Consider the following 15,478-nt stretch of genomic DNA (forward strand, 5'->3'; position numbering starts at 1 on the left):
TGGTTCAGGTGGGCCCTGTGGGACTCCTGCCATGTGCTAGCCATGGCTCCCGTTCCCTGACTCGGAACTGGAAAGCACTGAACCACAGATGCGGTTCACCTGAGCAGACAGACAGGACAACCACAGTGTCCCTCTCTCGCCTGCACTGCCCTGGGTGCACCAGGGCTGCTTGGAGGCCAGTGTGGCAAATCCCAAAGTGAGCTGCGTGGCTCTGAGCCCCTTCTGATCTCTGTCACCTTTCCGCCGGCAGCCCCAGGACAGTAAAAGCCATGGGCAGGGAGTGGGCATGGCAGTAAGGCTGTGGCCGTGCAGGCTCCCTGAGGTCGGATGCTGTGGGCCTGGGTCAGTGTGTCACCATCGAGGTGGACCATGCCCTGCAGTCTTAGGTGGCAGTGAATACCTGGGGTCATTTTAGCAGTTCTTCTTTTCTTGCACTATTGAAAGATTGAACATATCGGGATTAAAGGAAGAAACACAGCAGGAGCTGGCTGCACTCAAAGGAAGAAAGGAATTTTGCTGCTGTCATACCGGTGGGGGAGGACGATGGCATTATGGATGGGGGTGCCTCAAAGGGAGGCTACGGCCTGCCTTCCTGCCTGCCACCAAGCGTTGGCCCCATCCGAGACAGCAAGGCACATGCTTTGTGTCTGTGATTGCAGGCATCACCCACAAGGTGCACAAAGTGGGCCTGGGAAGAAAGCTGAATGCACATCTCTCAATGCTAAATATCCCTCTCCAGCTTCCAACTGCTGCACTTCCATCTCCATAATCAGCTCACAGCTTTGATACCTCCCATGATTGTCCCACCAGTTAAACACAGAAGGTCTATGTGGTCAGTGCATATGCTGCATGAGCTTTCTATGCCACTCTTGTCTCTCTGCAAGGCCTGCCAGCATTTGTACGCAGCCCATACCGGAATGCTGAGGTCTGACAAGCCCCTGCCGCTAGTCCACTTCCCGACAGCTTCTGTTGCTGTGACCTGCTACTCTTTCAACTAGGGAAGCAAGTGGCTATGCACTGAGGTTTGCAGCCAAGGTAGGATGTGTTCTGTGAGAGCCCTGACTCAGTTGCTGGTCTGCACCTCGTCCCTGCTGTCTGTACACAGTGGGAAAATCCCCACACTGGGGCACTGGAGCTGTCTGTTGTGCTGCAGCTGGGAAAAATGTCCCCACATGGCAGCTGAGCTTGCCTGGGCAGGGAGGGATTCCCACCAGCTGTGAAGCGACTGTGGGCAGGTGCTAGCCACCCTCGTCCCTGCCCTGGCAGAGGGCTCCCGGATGTTGGATGGAGGGCGCATTCTGAGGCGGAGCGAGGTGCTGGGAACTGCCCTGCCCTTGGGTGGGTGCTGCTGCCACAACTTAGAGGTGGCCCGAGAGACCTGCAAGGCACTGCTGGGCTGAACTGCTTTGCTGGTACAGCCAGCCACGAGCACAGGTCCCCTTGACCCCCCCAGTCCACCTAGCTACCTACTGCAGATGCTGAAGCAGCCACCCTTCCAGGCGTTGTGCGGGAGGGAAACAAGGGGGCAGGGCTGGGGCCATGCCTGATTCACTGGACCTGAAAAGGGCACAGACCAGAAGTGGCATCGTCCCATGTTCCCACTGCAGTCAGTGGGGAGAAACAGGCCGTAAAAGGGGGAATGCAGGTGCAGGCTGGACTGAACCATCCCAGGCGCTGTCTCCCTCTGCCCTCCCAGCTCTGCACCAGCACCTGCACTAGCAGGGAGTAGGGCCTGGCAGCTCGGCAGTGACATTACAACCTCAGGCCAATACCACACAGGGTAAAGAAGCCCTTTGTGTCAGGAAGGCCTTGAAGTGGCCAGAGCTTTCCAGATCCTTTTGCCTTGGGGTGACGTTTCAGTGCATCTGCACAGGGCCGACAGCGTGGCACGACTGAAGCTGCCCTGCGCTCTGCCTTGTGTTCACGGAAGCACAGACGCACACAACGGCAGAGGTTGGAAGGGACTTCTGGAGATCATCGAGGCCAATGCCCCTGCCCATGAGGGTCATCTAAAGCCCATCGCCCAGAACCCTATCCAGATGCCTCTGCAATGCCTCCAAAGACGGAGACTCCACAGCCTCCCCAGGAAACCTGTTCCCGGGCTCCGTCACCCTCACAGGAAAGAAGCTTTTCCTGCTGGGCAGACGGAACTTCCTGGGTTTCAGGTTGTGACCGTTGCCTCTCATCCTATCGCTGGGCACCACTGAAAAGCTCTTGACACCCTCCCTGCAGATATTTATGCCCACTGATAAAGATCCCCCCACAGCCTTCCCTTCTCCACAAAGAACAGGCCCAGTTCTCTCAGCCTTTCCGCGTGTGACAGATGCTCCCATCCCTTAAGCATCATACGAGCCAAATGGGCCTCGACCTTCCGAGCCCCATCCTTGCCTGCTTGGACAACATCCCTCCATTTCTCCCACATTTCCTGAGGCTGGCTCCACACCAGCCCTTCCTCAGCTTTTGGCAGTTCTCCTTAACCATGGTGTCAAACAAGTGTCACATAGCATTGGTGTGCTGTTAGAGTGGCCCTACTGATGAGGAGCTCCTAAGAAATAAGGCTCCCTTTCAAGCTGACTGTGCTTCCTCTTGCTTTAGAGTACAAACAGAAATGCAGAGCACACACGATAAGAGAGTTCTTGCAGGCAAGCTTGATTCTCATGCACTGCTGGACCCTCCTCTCCTGCCTGAGCCCTTTCCCTAAGCACAGTGGCCTGGGAGACCTCACTGGCAAAGCTCCTCCTCCCTTCCTCCTCTTGTATGTGCCCTTTTTCACTGGAGTTCAGGAGAGCTTATCCAGGCCACCCTCCTGAGGCATTAGCTCATCTCCTGAGCCTCACGACAGAGGCTTGTGCTTAGTGGAGGCTGTCCTTCATTCCCTGCATGGGAATGCCCTATCCAGACGCTTCTGCAATTTCTCCAAGAACAGAGATTCCACAACCTCCCCATGCAACCTGTTCCAGGGCTTCCTCACAGGAAAGAAATTTTTCCTTCTGGGCAGACAGAACTTCCTGGCTCTTGATACCCTCCCTTCAAATATTTATACCCACTGATAAAGATCCACCCCCCCAGGCTTTTCTTCTCCACCATGAACAGGCCAAGCTCTCCCAACCTTTCCTCATGTGACTGATGTTCTCATCCCTTAAGCACCTTAGGAGCCAAATGGGCCTTGACCTTCCAAGCCCCATCCCTGCCTACTCGGATAAAATCCTGATCCTCTTGCACTACTGGACCCTCCTCTCCTGCCTGAGCCCTTTCCCTAAGCACAGCAACCAGGGAGACCTTGTTGGCAAAGCTCCTCCTCCCTTCCTCCTCCTCTATGTGCCCTTTTTCACTAGAGCTCAGGCCAGCTTAGCCGGGTCACCCTCCTGAGGAATCAGCTCATCTCCTGAGCCTCGCGACAGAGGCTTGTGCTTGGTGGAGGCTCTCCTTCATTCCCTGCTGGCTGTCCTACACTCAGGTAGGTGCTGGGGAGGTTAAATGTGATGATCACAAAGGCAAAGCCCTGACAGTGATGCCACCCACACAGAGCGATATTAAGCTGGGGGAGGTCTCCACTCCTGGCCAGACCGTCCCCTTGACCAGCTGGCTCAAGGGAACCAACACCGGTCTCCCATATCCCTCAGATTTGTCTGAAGAGGCCCTCAATCACTCTGGATTTGCTCCAGGTCTCTGTGGCACTGGCACTGCAAAGAGATACTGATACACAGAAGCCTAGCGTTATCGTACTCTGAAATGCAGCTGGCTGAGCAGAAACAGAAGCAGGTGGTGAGATGCTGGCTGTTCAGCAGGCCCAGCAGGTGCATGTGCTCTGACACACAGCAGCACTCAGGCTGCTGCTGCTGCTTCCGCGTGGGGGCTGGTGTGCAGTGGGGGAACCAACTCCTTCCTGCCTCGGCACTGCATGCGGCAAGCGTGGCTGCCATGGGGACTGTGGGGCTGAGGGGCACAGGCCTGCAGGCAACTGGGCAGCACCTCCATCCACCCACAGGCTGCTGTGAGGTGCCCAGGCCCTCCTGCCAATGTGCCATGGAGCCTGGGGCTGGGCTTGACTTGGTGCCGCCCTGGAGCTTTCTAGCCCAGAGCCAGCCCCAGTGCCTGCCCCATGTGGAGGGCTGCAGTGAGGAGGGACCTGGTGCCAGAGGTCAGCCCCACAGCAGCAAGGAGGCTGCAGCAGATGCTGCCCCCTGCAGAGGACGGTCCCTTTCAAGGAAGGGCTCTTGCCACACTCCCTGGCACAGTGTGACACACCCAGACCCATGCGGGATCAGGCATAGGAAGGGCCCACACACCCTGCACCCACTGCAGCACCCAGGTGGGGAGCCCTGCTCAGATCATCATCAGGCTCCCCACGGGGACAGCCAGGCAGGCACCCACCCACTGGTGGGGAGCGCATGATGCCAGAAGTGGAGCCGAGACGCATATATGGGCATGCACGGGGATGGAGAAGGTTATTGGAGGCTGGGGCTCCGTCAGATGGGAGATAACCCTCCTGATAACGTCTCAAAAGGTGCCTAACACTGTTGATTGGCTGCCCTGGCAGCGAGGCCTGCACCTCTGCCTATATATTGCCCTCCCCACCACAGCAGCCTCTGGTGGCCCAGGAGGCAAGCAGGAGCTGGGGGCTGCAGCATTGGGCAGGAGGTGTTTGGGATGGCCACCATCAGCCAGCTCCTTGCCAGCGCACTGGGACTGCTGCTGTGCGTGCAGCTCTGCAGGGGTGAGTGCCTGTGGGCTCCCCGGGGCTGGAGCTGCCTGCCTTCATGTCGAGAGTGGGAGGCAGCCCTGGGGTTGGGGAAGACACGATGGGGCTGGGGTGGCCCCCATGGGCCTGTGTGTGACCTGCTGGGCAGGCTTCCCAAGGACACCAGTGGAGACATCCCACCTGGACAGCTCTCGGGCACTCGCGGTGCCTGGGGTGTGCTGGGGACAGGGTTTTTGCAGTGGGGCCAAACACTGAGCACATGTGGCAGTATGCATGCCCCACAGTTTTCCCCTTGTGTCAGGTGCTGGACATTCAGGGGCTGGATACGGCCCTGCCTTTCTTCACAGCTCACATCCTGCAGTGCCCCCAGGGCTTTTCCACATACACGGCCATATGCCAGGGCCCAAGAACCAGGCCCGCAGTGGGGAGTGGAGGCCATCAGGGCAGGGAACAGCTGTGGGACAGAGCCCCCTGGGCCAACCTGGCAGGGCAGGCTGCACCAGGCACCCGTGGCATCATGCGGGGGCTCCACATCCTCCTTTGTGGTCCCACATGGGCACCCACAGGCACTGAGGAGCTGAGACTGGTTGACGGAGGCAGCCGCTGCGCCGGTCGGGTGGAGGTGAAGCACGAGGGCCAGTGGGGCACCGTGTGCAGCTATGACATCCTCTGGGATGTCCGCGGGGCCTCCGTGGTCTGCAGGCAGCTGGGATGTGGCACCGTGGCCAGGACTTCCCCATACACCCCATTTGGGGCAGGGGCTGGCCGGATTTGGCTGCAACCCTTCTTCTGCCGTGGCACCGAGACAGCGCTCCACCACTGCCCCCACTATGGCTGGGGCCAGCACTACTGCGGACATGACTGGGACGTGGGGGTGACATGCTCAGGTGAGGGATTAGGTGACTGTGCTGGGGGGCAGCCCTTTGGCTGCACGCGGTTGGGAACCATTATGGCCATGCCCAGTGCCTCCCCACCAGGGACTCCCCGGGTGTGGGAGTGGCGCTGGAGGGCAGCACTCTCATGCCCTGAGGGCACCTCTAATGCAGATGCTGTGGAGCTGAGGCTGGTGAATGGAGGTGGTCCCTGTGCCGGCAGAGTGGAGGTGAAGCTGCGGGGCCAGTGGGGGACGGTGGCAGATAATGAATGGGACATGGAAGATGCCGAGGTGGTGTGTCAGCAGCTGGGCTGGGGCTCAGCCAAAAGCGCCCATGCCTGGACCCGCTTTGGGAAAGGGTCTGGACCAATTCATCTGGCTGTCGTTGACTGTCGCGGGGATGAGTCCGCCCTCTGGGAATGTACTATCAAGGGATGGGAGCTGTACAATGGAAGCCATGGCTGGGATGTTGGCGTGGTCTGCCAAGGTAAGAGCTGTGGTGGTCACAGCCCAGGCTGTCTCGCCCCCGGGGGCCACCTGTGCCAGCACCAAAGCTCTGGTGGCAGCCCCTCCACAACCCCCCAACATGTCCCAGGGACCTCCAGGCGACCCCACACTCTCTTCCCCGGCAGGGTTTGTGCAGCTGGTCAGTGGGGACAGTGCCTGCTCGGGTCGTGTGGAGGTCAGGCAGGGCCGAGGCTGGGCCACCCTCTGCAAGGCCCATGTGGACCTCAACGCTGCCCATGTCATCTGCAAGGAGCAGGGCTGTGGAGCAGCTCTGGCCGTCACCGGGGCAGCACACTTTGGGGCAGGAGCTGGGCCCATCTGGGACGGGGGCTTTGAGTGTGCAGGCAACGAATCCCTCCTGTCTGCCTGCGCCCGCAGGCTGCCCCACGGCCAGGGCTGCACGCACAGCAGTGACGCTGGCGTCATCTGCTCTCGTAAGAGCGTGGGGTGTGGGGCAGAGGCTGCAGCGGGGGGCATGGGGAGACGGGCAGCGGGGACAGGGGTGCCCTGGGCAGGGACGGGGCAGGGAGGCTGCGGGTTGGCTTGTGGCAGCCCCCAGGGCATGGGGAGGCAGAGGGCTGCCATGCCTGCGTGCCCCCGCCATTGTAGCTGCACAGGGCCTTTGTCTCCAGCACCCTTTCTCTCTCCCAGCCTACACGGGCTTCAGGCTGGTGAACGGCAGCACAGAGTGCACAGGGCGGGTGGAGCTGGAGGCACGTGGCACCTGGGGCTCCCTCTGCGACGCTGGCTGGGACATGCCCGATGCCCAGGTGCTCTGCCACCACCTTGGCTGCGGCTTTGCTGCCTCCGTGCCCCGCGGAGGGTATTTTGGGACAGGGAGCGGCCCGCTGTGGCAGGACACTTTTCACTGCAGCGGGACCGAGTCCCACCTGGGAGAGTGCCCTGCCATGGCGCTGGGGACCCCCGCCTGCTCACCGGACCACGCTGCCGCAGTCAATTGCTCAGGTGCGTGTGGGGCAGGTGGCGTCAGACAGGAGGGCCTGCTGTGGGGAGGGGACCCAGCACCCCAAATGGAGGGGTGCCCCTCCTTCTCACTGCCAGCAGGAGCTGTGGGGCACAGGGCCCGTCTGGGGAAGCAGGGCCATGTCAGGGCAGGAGGAGGGCTGAGCCCAGGCATAGGGCAGCAGGCACACGGGCAGGAGGAGGGCAGTGGGGCCATGCTGTCACCCGGGATCCCATGGGGCTCCTTGGCACCCTGCGGTCCCCGCAGCACCTCAGGACATCTTCCCTCTCTGCGGGGACAGGTGGTGCTGAACCCCTGCGGCTGGTGGACGGGGAGAGCCGCTGCGATGGCCGCCTGGAGGTGGCCCTGGGTGGGGCCTGGGGCCGAGTCCTGGCTCAGCAGTGGGATGCCAGCAGTGCCAGCGTGGTGTGCCGGCAGCTCCGGTGCGGCACAGTGCAGAAGGCCTACACCGCCCCAGTGCTGGGGCCAGGCTCAAGCCCCCTGGTGCTGGGCGGGCTCCGGTGTGCGGGCACGGAGGCTCACCTGGCCCAGTGCAACGCCACACTGCACAGCACCGTGCCACCGGGCCACGTCAAGGAGGCAGCGGTTGTGTGTTCGGGTGAGTGTGCCGGGAAGGGCCCCGGGGCGCCGCGGGGGCCCAAGCAGCTGCCCCGACCCGAGTGGTCTCTGGCTGCAGGGAGCCAGCAGGTGCGGCTGGCGAGCGGCCCTGGGCGCTGTGCTGGGAGAGTGGAGATCTACGTCCAGGGGACCTGGAGTCACGTCTGCGAGGATGCCTGGGACCTCCGGGATGCCGCCGTCGTCTGCCGCCAGCTGGGCTGTGGAGAGGCCCTGGCAGCGCCCGGCTCGGCCCACTACGGCCGGGGCTTGGGGCCAGTGTGGCTGGGTGCCGGCGGCTGCTCCGGAGCTGAGGCAATGCTCTGGGACTGCCCAGCCCCATCCCCGGCCCCAGCCCTGGGGCAGCGTGGTTGCAAGCAGGGCGCCAGTGTGGCAGCCATCTGCTCAGGTCAGTGCTGTGCTCCACCAGGGACGAGTGCAGCGTGGCTGTGGGACCGGCAGTAGCGCCAGCCCTCCCCACCAGACTCCCTGACCACCTCCCCACACCCTGGGCAGTCCCAGGGGGCAAGATGCCGCCTTCACCCCACTGCCCCAGCGTGTCCGTTTCTGGGCGTGCTTCTCTTGGAGCCCTAGGGAGGTGGGCGGGGTGACCGGGACAGCAGGGGTGTCTGCCCACGCCCGCCTGAGCTGTGGCCCCCCATTCTGCCCCCTTGCAGAGCTCACAGCCCTGCGGCTGGCGGGCGGCAGCAGCTGCACCGGGCGCCTGGAGGTCTTCTACAATGGGACATGGGGCAGCGTGTGCGCCAATGGCACCAGCCCTGCGACAGCCGCCGTGGTGTGCCGGCAGCTGGGCTGCGGAGCCACGGGACAGCTGGCATCTGCACCGGCAACCACACAGGGCTCAGGCCCCGCGTGGCTGGCCTGGGTGCAGTGTGAGCTGGGGACCGACTCCCTCTGGCACTGCCCCTCAGCACCCTGGCACCTGCAGCCCTGTGACTTCCCTGGAGACACCCACATCACATGTGACGGGGACCCTGGCAGCACCAGAGCAACTCCCACGCCAGCCATGGCAACTGGCTGTCCAGACGGCGCAGCCTGCACAGGTAGCTCTGCCTGCGCAGGGCAGCGTGGTGGCCCCAGGGATCCTCCAGCTCCGACCAGCACAGCCCAGTGGAGGGGGAGCAGCTCTGGCAAGGAGACCCCAGCTGCCGAGCACTGCCACCCCTCGGCCTCATGCAGGGGTTGGCTCCCGGGCACAGGGGTGCCCTCCTTGGCCTCCCTGTCCCGCCAGCCGCTCCCCTGCACCCCCCCATGCATCCACAGTGATGCAGGACGGGACAGGGTCCCCAGCCTCCCTCCAGCTCCGCCGCATGTTGGTGTCATCACAGGTGCCCACAGGAGCCCCACAGCGGGTGCTGGGGCCATGCCAGTGCCCACCATCCTCTGCATCATCCTGGGGACCCTGCTCTGCCTGGCCCTGGGGGCTCTCGCCATGCAGGCATGGCGCACCATGGCTCAGCACAGAGGTGGGTCGTGCCGGGGGTCTCTGGGGCTGAATCTACCAGGACGAGGCACCAGGGCAGAGCCAGTCAGGGCTGGGGGCTGCTGATGGCTCCCGGGACTGCCCGGCCATGGGACGGCCCGGCTGCACAGGCTGGGGGCAGGCGCAGCAGCGGAGGCCAGGAGGCCAGTGCCGAGCAGGGGCAGGACCCGGCGCAGCATGGGGGCCAGGCAGGGGCACCAGAGCCACTCAGCGGATGGGGCACAGCAGTGGAGCTGGGCCACAGGGATATCGGGGGCACAGCTGGTGACCCCCACCATCCCACGTGCTGTGCCCATGGCCTGGGGTTATGGCTGCCCTTGCTTTCCAGGCCCTGGCAGAGCTGGGGACACAATCTCCGAGGCCGTCTATGAGGAGCTCGACTATACTCTGACGCCGGATTACCAGGAGGTGCACAGTGGCTCAGGTGTGTGCACCCTGGGCCTGGCAGGCTGTGACTCCCAACGGCCCCTTGCTGGCCCAGCCTGGCCCGGCCTGGCACCTCTTTCTGGAGAGGGAGGTCTCTGCACTGAGGCCCCCACGCACCCATTGCTGCAGCAGCTGGGCTTGAAGCCTGGCCACCTGCTGACCACGGGGAGCTGCAGCAGGGGGGTATCTCCTTGCCCTCCACAGTCCCCACTGTATGGCGAGGCTGTCCTGCCCAGGGTGCTGGCTAGGCCATGGGGCTGGGCAGCCTCCACTAACACCACATCCTCCAGACTCACCGTCAGAGGGCTCAGCAACGAAGCTGCCGTATTACACCGACAACAGTGTGGAGGCCAGCAGCCCTGTGACAGCAGCAGGTACAGGGCCGGGGTGCAGGGTCGTGCTACCATGTGCCCAGAGATGCAGCCCTTGCACCACAGCTGGTGCCAGCAGGGGCCACACGCAGTACCTGGAGCAGCATGGCCGTGTGGCCCTTGGTTATTTTCTGGGCCAGCACTCATGGCCAGGGTCGAGCCTCCAGGCTGCAGCCTCCATCCCAGAGTTGGCAGCCCCACGCAGCGGGCCCCCATGTCAGCACCCCCAGCTCCGTGGCTGGTGGCAGCTGGCACAATGCAACCCCTGCCCCAGCCTTCGTTTCACTGCCCCGTCTGTCACAGACACCCCTGCCCTGTCCAGGCATGACCCCCCGGATGGGTACGATGATGCCGTGGCCATGCAGCACCCGAGAGAGGCCGCTGCTCTGGGGCTGAGTGACGGAGATTTCTCTGAGGCAGCGGCGCTGGGAGGTAAGAGGCACTGCAGCCCGCGCAGCAGCCCTACCATACCCAGCGTCGTGCTGTCCCACCGGGTGAGGCTGCTCCCCTGCACTCTGCCGCAGTGGTGGGCCCCACGGTGGGGTGCCCCAGCCCAGGCCTGGCAGCCAGGGCATGAAACAGCCCCTACAGGCACCGGCCTTCCTGTCCCCAGTGGGGAGCCGGCCCTCACTGAGCCACCCGGAGCCGCCGGGAGCCACAACAGACGCCCCAGCCTCAGTGCCCAAGGACGTGGGCTACGATGATGTTGGTGTCAGCGGCCCCAGGACGTCACTGTGAGCATGGTGGGGTCACGCTGCAGCAGCCCTGAGGACATGCGTGGTGCCATGTGACTCTGCCCCCACAGAGCCACAGCCTGGCCACAGAGGAAATCGTCTGCCTGATTGACCGCCTGCTCAGGCCTGCTGGGGACTACGGGCACTGTGGAAAACTGCCTCCATCATCCCTTCCATGCAGCCCTCCATGCAGCCTTCCATGTGTGTGCTTCCACTGTGCATTTTCTATTAAAAAAACAAGAATTTTTGAGCCTTGGCCCCAGGGTCGGTGCTTTGGGCATGTTGCCATCTCCCAGGGGTGGCTGGGGCAGACACGAAGCACGTCCTGCTCAGCATGAGCCTTCTCGCGCAGAGCCAGTAACTCTCCAGCTGCCCTCACGCGGCTCCGGTTAATGACAGTCGCTGCTGCCGGTGTTTCGTCCACGATGCCCTACACCGGGACGCCTCCCTGCATGGTGCCCCAGCTGCTGTGGCCCACACCTGCCGTAGGGCAGTGCTGTACCAGGCTGACATTTGCCATCGCAGGTGGGGCACACTGCCCATGGCAGGGGCTGCCATGGAGTGAGTGCCGCTCTGCAAAAACAGCCGAGCATCAACAGTGCTGCCCGATGCAGCCATGGTGGAGCAGCTGGCAGACTTCCTCTCCTCACTGGAGGTTTCCCTTGCTGTAAGGCAGGCCTGCAGCCCAAACACAAAGGCAGGACAGTAGTGTGACAATTGCAAATGTCTCAGAGGGAGGCTACCACCTGCCTTCCTGCCTGCCAACAAGCAAAGGCCCCATCTGCAAGAGCAGGGCACACGCTTTGTCTCCTTGATTGGGGGCATCATTGGACACCACTGAAAAGAGTCTGGCCCCATCCTCTTCACACACTCCCTTCACATAGTTATACTAATCAATAAAAATCCCCCCACTCAGGCTTCTCTCCTCCACCATGAACAGGCCCAGCTCTCTCAGCCTTTCCTCGCATGACACATGCTCCCGTCCCTTCAGCATCTTAGGAGCCCTTTGCTGCACTCACTCCAGGAGCTCCATGTCTCTATTGTCTCGGGGAGCCCAGAACTGCACACAGCACTCCAGACGTGGCCTCCCCAGGGCTCAGTAGAGGCAAAGGATCACCTCCCTCCACCTGCTGACAACACTCTGCCTAATGCAGCCCAGCATACCCTTGGCCTTCTTGGCCACAAGGGCACGGTGCTGGCTCGCGGTCAGCTTGTTGTCCACCAGGCCTCCCAGGTCCTTCTCTGCACGGCTGCTTTCCAGCAGGTCAGCCACCACCCTCTACTGCTGCAGCGGGTATTCCTCCCCAGGGGCAGGCCTCTGCACTTCACCTGATTCAGCTTCATGAGGTTCCCATCTGCCCACCTCCCCAGACTGTCAAGCTCGCTCGCAAGGGCAGCACAGCCCCCTGGGCTATCAGCCACTCCTCCTGGTTTTCGATCATCAGCACACTTGCTGTGGGTGCACTCTGTCCCCTCATCCACGTCACTGAGGAAGAAGATGAACAGTACTGCACCCAGCATGGACCCCTGGCAGACACCGCCAGCTACAGTCCTCCAACGAGACTTTGTGCTGCTCATCACAATCCTCTGAGCTCTGCCAGACAGCCAGTTTTCAAGCCACCTCACTGTCTGCCCATCTAACCCACACTTCCTCAGCTTGCCTGTGAGGATGTGATGGGAGACAGTGTCCAAAGCCTTGCTCAAGTCAAGGGAGACAACTTGCCCTGCTCTCCCCTCATCTACCCAGCCAGGCGTCCCATCCTAGAAGGCTCTCACGTTGGTTAAGCATGATTTCCCCCTTTGGGAATCCACACTTGCTACTCTGGATCTGGAAAAGTCAGCCTCTCTTGAGGCTTTCTCCCTGCTCTCCAGGGCCTGGGATATGCGGAGGGCCCGTCTTTGCAGGAAAGACTTTAGCAAAGCAGCATTTAGGATCTCTGCCTTTCCAACATGCTTTGTCACCAGGGCCCTTTCCCCGGTCAGCAGTGAGCCCACAACTTCCCTTCTCCTCCTTTGGTTATTGATGGATTTAAAGAAGCCCTGCTTGCTTCACATCCCTCAACACATTAAACTCCAAAGGGGCCGGGGTCTCGGCCTGGACCTTTTGAGCCACATCCTTCCTACTCAGACAACATCCCTCTATTCCTCCCATGTTTCCTGAGGCTGGCTCCACACAAGCCCTGCCGCAGCTTTTGGCAGTTCTCCTTAACCACGGTGTCAAACAGATGTCCCCTGGCATTGTAGTACTCTAAGAGTAGTTCAGGAAACCACAAGTGTAAGCCAGACACATGCAGCCTCAGGCAACAAGCAAGCTAACGCTGCTGTTACTGTGGCACGGCTGTTTCAACCTCATGAAGAAGGACAAGCGCCACACACCACTGTGCTGCTGGGAGCTGCAGGGATGGGAAAGACAATGACAAGGAGGAAGATCACCGTGGAGTGGGCAGGAGCAGTATAAAGATACACAGTTTGACTATGTTTTCTACCTCAACTGGAAAGAAATCAGCCCCACTACAGCAGGGAGTGCAGCACACTTGATTTCCAAGCTCTGTCATTGCCCCTACTTGGACTCTTCCATCTGGGCTGGACCAGAAGTGCCTCTGCCTGGAGCCAGCACTTGCACTCGCTCCTCTGGCCTTCACGGTCTGGGTGGTATTTTTTGACAGGCACAGCCCACATGGAGCCATGAGCCACCTGGGCCCTGCATGGCCAATGCCTTTTGCTCAGACAGCAAGCAGGTCCTGCGGTGTCCTAGTGGGATGCAAGTACGGAGTTGCAGTCTCTGGACTTGTGCACCCCCGAGCTAAAGAGAAACCTGAAACGAGAGCTCAAGGCCCCTGTGACCTTCTGCCCAAACAAGAGCTGGCACAGAGCCTGGCTTGGGTCAGAGTGGTTCAGGTGGGCCCTGTGGGACTCCTGCCACGTGCTTAACCCTGGCTCCCGTTCCCTGATTCAGAGCTGGAAAGCACTGAAACACAGATATGGTTCACCTGAGCAGACACTGAGACAGGACAACCAAAGTCTCCCCCTGTCACCTGCACTGCCCTGGGTGCACCATGGCTGCTTGGAGGCCAGTGTGGCAAACCCCGTGAGCTGTGAGGCTTTGGATACCTTCTGCCTCTTTTCCCCAGAAGCACCAGGGCAGTGAAAGCCATGGGCAGGGAGTGGGCATGGCAGCAGGGCTGTGGCCGTGCAGGCCCCCTGAGGTCAGATGCTGTGGGGCCGGGACAGTGTGTTGCCATCGAGGTGGACCATGCCGTGTGGTCTCAGGCAGCAGTGAATACCTAGGGTCATTTTAGCAGTTCCTCTCCTTTTCCAGCTTGATTGAAAGATTGAACACATTGGGATTAAAGGAAGAAACACAGCAGCAGTTGGCTGCACTCGAGGGAAGAAGGGAATTTTGCTGCTGTCATACCGGTGGGGGAGGACGGTGTCGTTATGGATGGGGGTGCTTTGAATCTCCACGCTCAGGCACACTAGATGCCTGTTGTGCTGCAGCTGGGAAAAATGTCCCCACGTGGCAGCGGGGCTGTCTGGGCAGGGAAGGATTCCCACCAGCTGTGAAGCAACTGTGAGCAGGTGCTGGCCACCTTCGTTCCTGCCCTGGCAGAGGGCTCTCGGATGTCGGATGGAGGGTGCATTCCGAGGCGGAGCGAGGTGCTGGGAATTCCCCTGCCCTTGGGTGAGGGCTGCTGCCACAACTTAGAGGAGGCCCGAGAGACCTGCAAGGCATTGCTGGGCTGAACTGCTTTGCTGGTACAGCCAGCCACGAGCACAGGTCCCCTTGACCCCCCCAGTCCACCTAGCTACCTACTGCAGATGCTGAAGCAGCCACCCTTCCAGGCGTTGTGTGGGAGGGAAACAAGGGGGCAGGGCTGGGGCCGTGCCTGATTCACTGGACCTGAAAAGGACAGAGACCAGAAGTGCATCCTCCTATGTCCCCAGTGACTGCAGGGGGAGAAACAAGCCATACAGGGCGGGGATTGCAAGTGCAGGCTGGACTGAACCATCCTGGGCGCTGTCTCCCTCTGCCCTCCCAGTTCTGCACCAGCACCTGCACTAGCAGGGAGCAGGGCCTGATAGCTCAGCAGTGGCAGTGCCACCTCAGGCCAATGCCGCACAGGGTAAAGAAGCTCTTTGTGTCAGGAAGGCCTTGAAGTGGCCAGAGCTTTCCAGATCCTTTTGCCTTGGACTGAGGATTAAATGCATCTGCACAGGGCCGACAGCGTGGCACGACTGAAGCTGCCCTGCGCTCTGCCTTGTGTTCACGGAAGCACAGAAGCACACAACGGCAGAGGTTGGAAGGGACCTCTGGAGATCATCGAGGCCAATGCCCCTGTCCATGAGGGTCATCTAAAGCCCATCGCCCAGGACCCTATCCAGACGCCTCTGCAATGCCTCCAAAGATGGAGACTCCACAACCTCCCCAGGAAACCTGTTCCCGGGCTCCGTCACCCTCACAGGAAAGAAGCTTATCCTGCTGGGCAGACGGAACTTCCTGGGTTTCAGGTTGTGCCCGTTGCCTCTTGTCCTATCGCTGGGCACCACTGAAAAGCTCTTGACACCCTCCCTTCAGATATTTATGCCCACTGATAAAGATTCCCCCACAGCCTTCCCTTCTCCACCATGAACAGGCCCAGTTCTCTCAGCCTTTCCGCGTGTGACAGATGCTCCCATCTCTTAAGCATCGTAGGAGCCAAATGGGCCTTGACATTCCGAGCCCCATCCTTGCCTGCTTGGACAACATCCCTCCATTCCTCCCACATTTCCTGAGGCTGGCT

The 15,478-nt window shown here is 61.3% G+C and overlaps 1 protein-coding gene across 1 annotated transcript; it reads left to right on the forward strand.

Annotated features, from left to right (window-relative positions):
- Positions 1 to 4,686: 4,686 nt before the first annotated feature.
- LOC135328588 (scavenger receptor cysteine-rich type 1 protein M130-like) lies at positions 4,687 to 10,701 on the forward strand (the record flags this gene model as incomplete). Its single annotated transcript, XM_064513469.1, has 12 exons — positions 4,687 to 4,717; positions 5,269 to 5,589; positions 5,749 to 6,063; positions 6,209 to 6,517; positions 6,735 to 7,049; positions 7,349 to 7,666; positions 7,745 to 8,080; positions 8,349 to 8,726; positions 9,012 to 9,149; positions 9,495 to 9,590; positions 10,267 to 10,395; positions 10,577 to 10,701. Coding segments are annotated over 12 exons (2,811 nt in total), but the record flags the coding sequence as incomplete, so codon positions are not given.
- Positions 10,702 to 15,478: the final 4,777 nt, after the last annotated feature.

The sequence above is a fragment of the Dromaius novaehollandiae genome, chromosome 5, assembly GCF_036370855.1.
Source record: "Dromaius novaehollandiae isolate bDroNov1 chromosome 5, bDroNov1.hap1, whole genome shotgun sequence".
In the NCBI taxonomy this organism is placed as follows: domain Eukaryota; kingdom Metazoa; phylum Chordata; class Aves; order Casuariiformes; family Dromaiidae; genus Dromaius; species Dromaius novaehollandiae.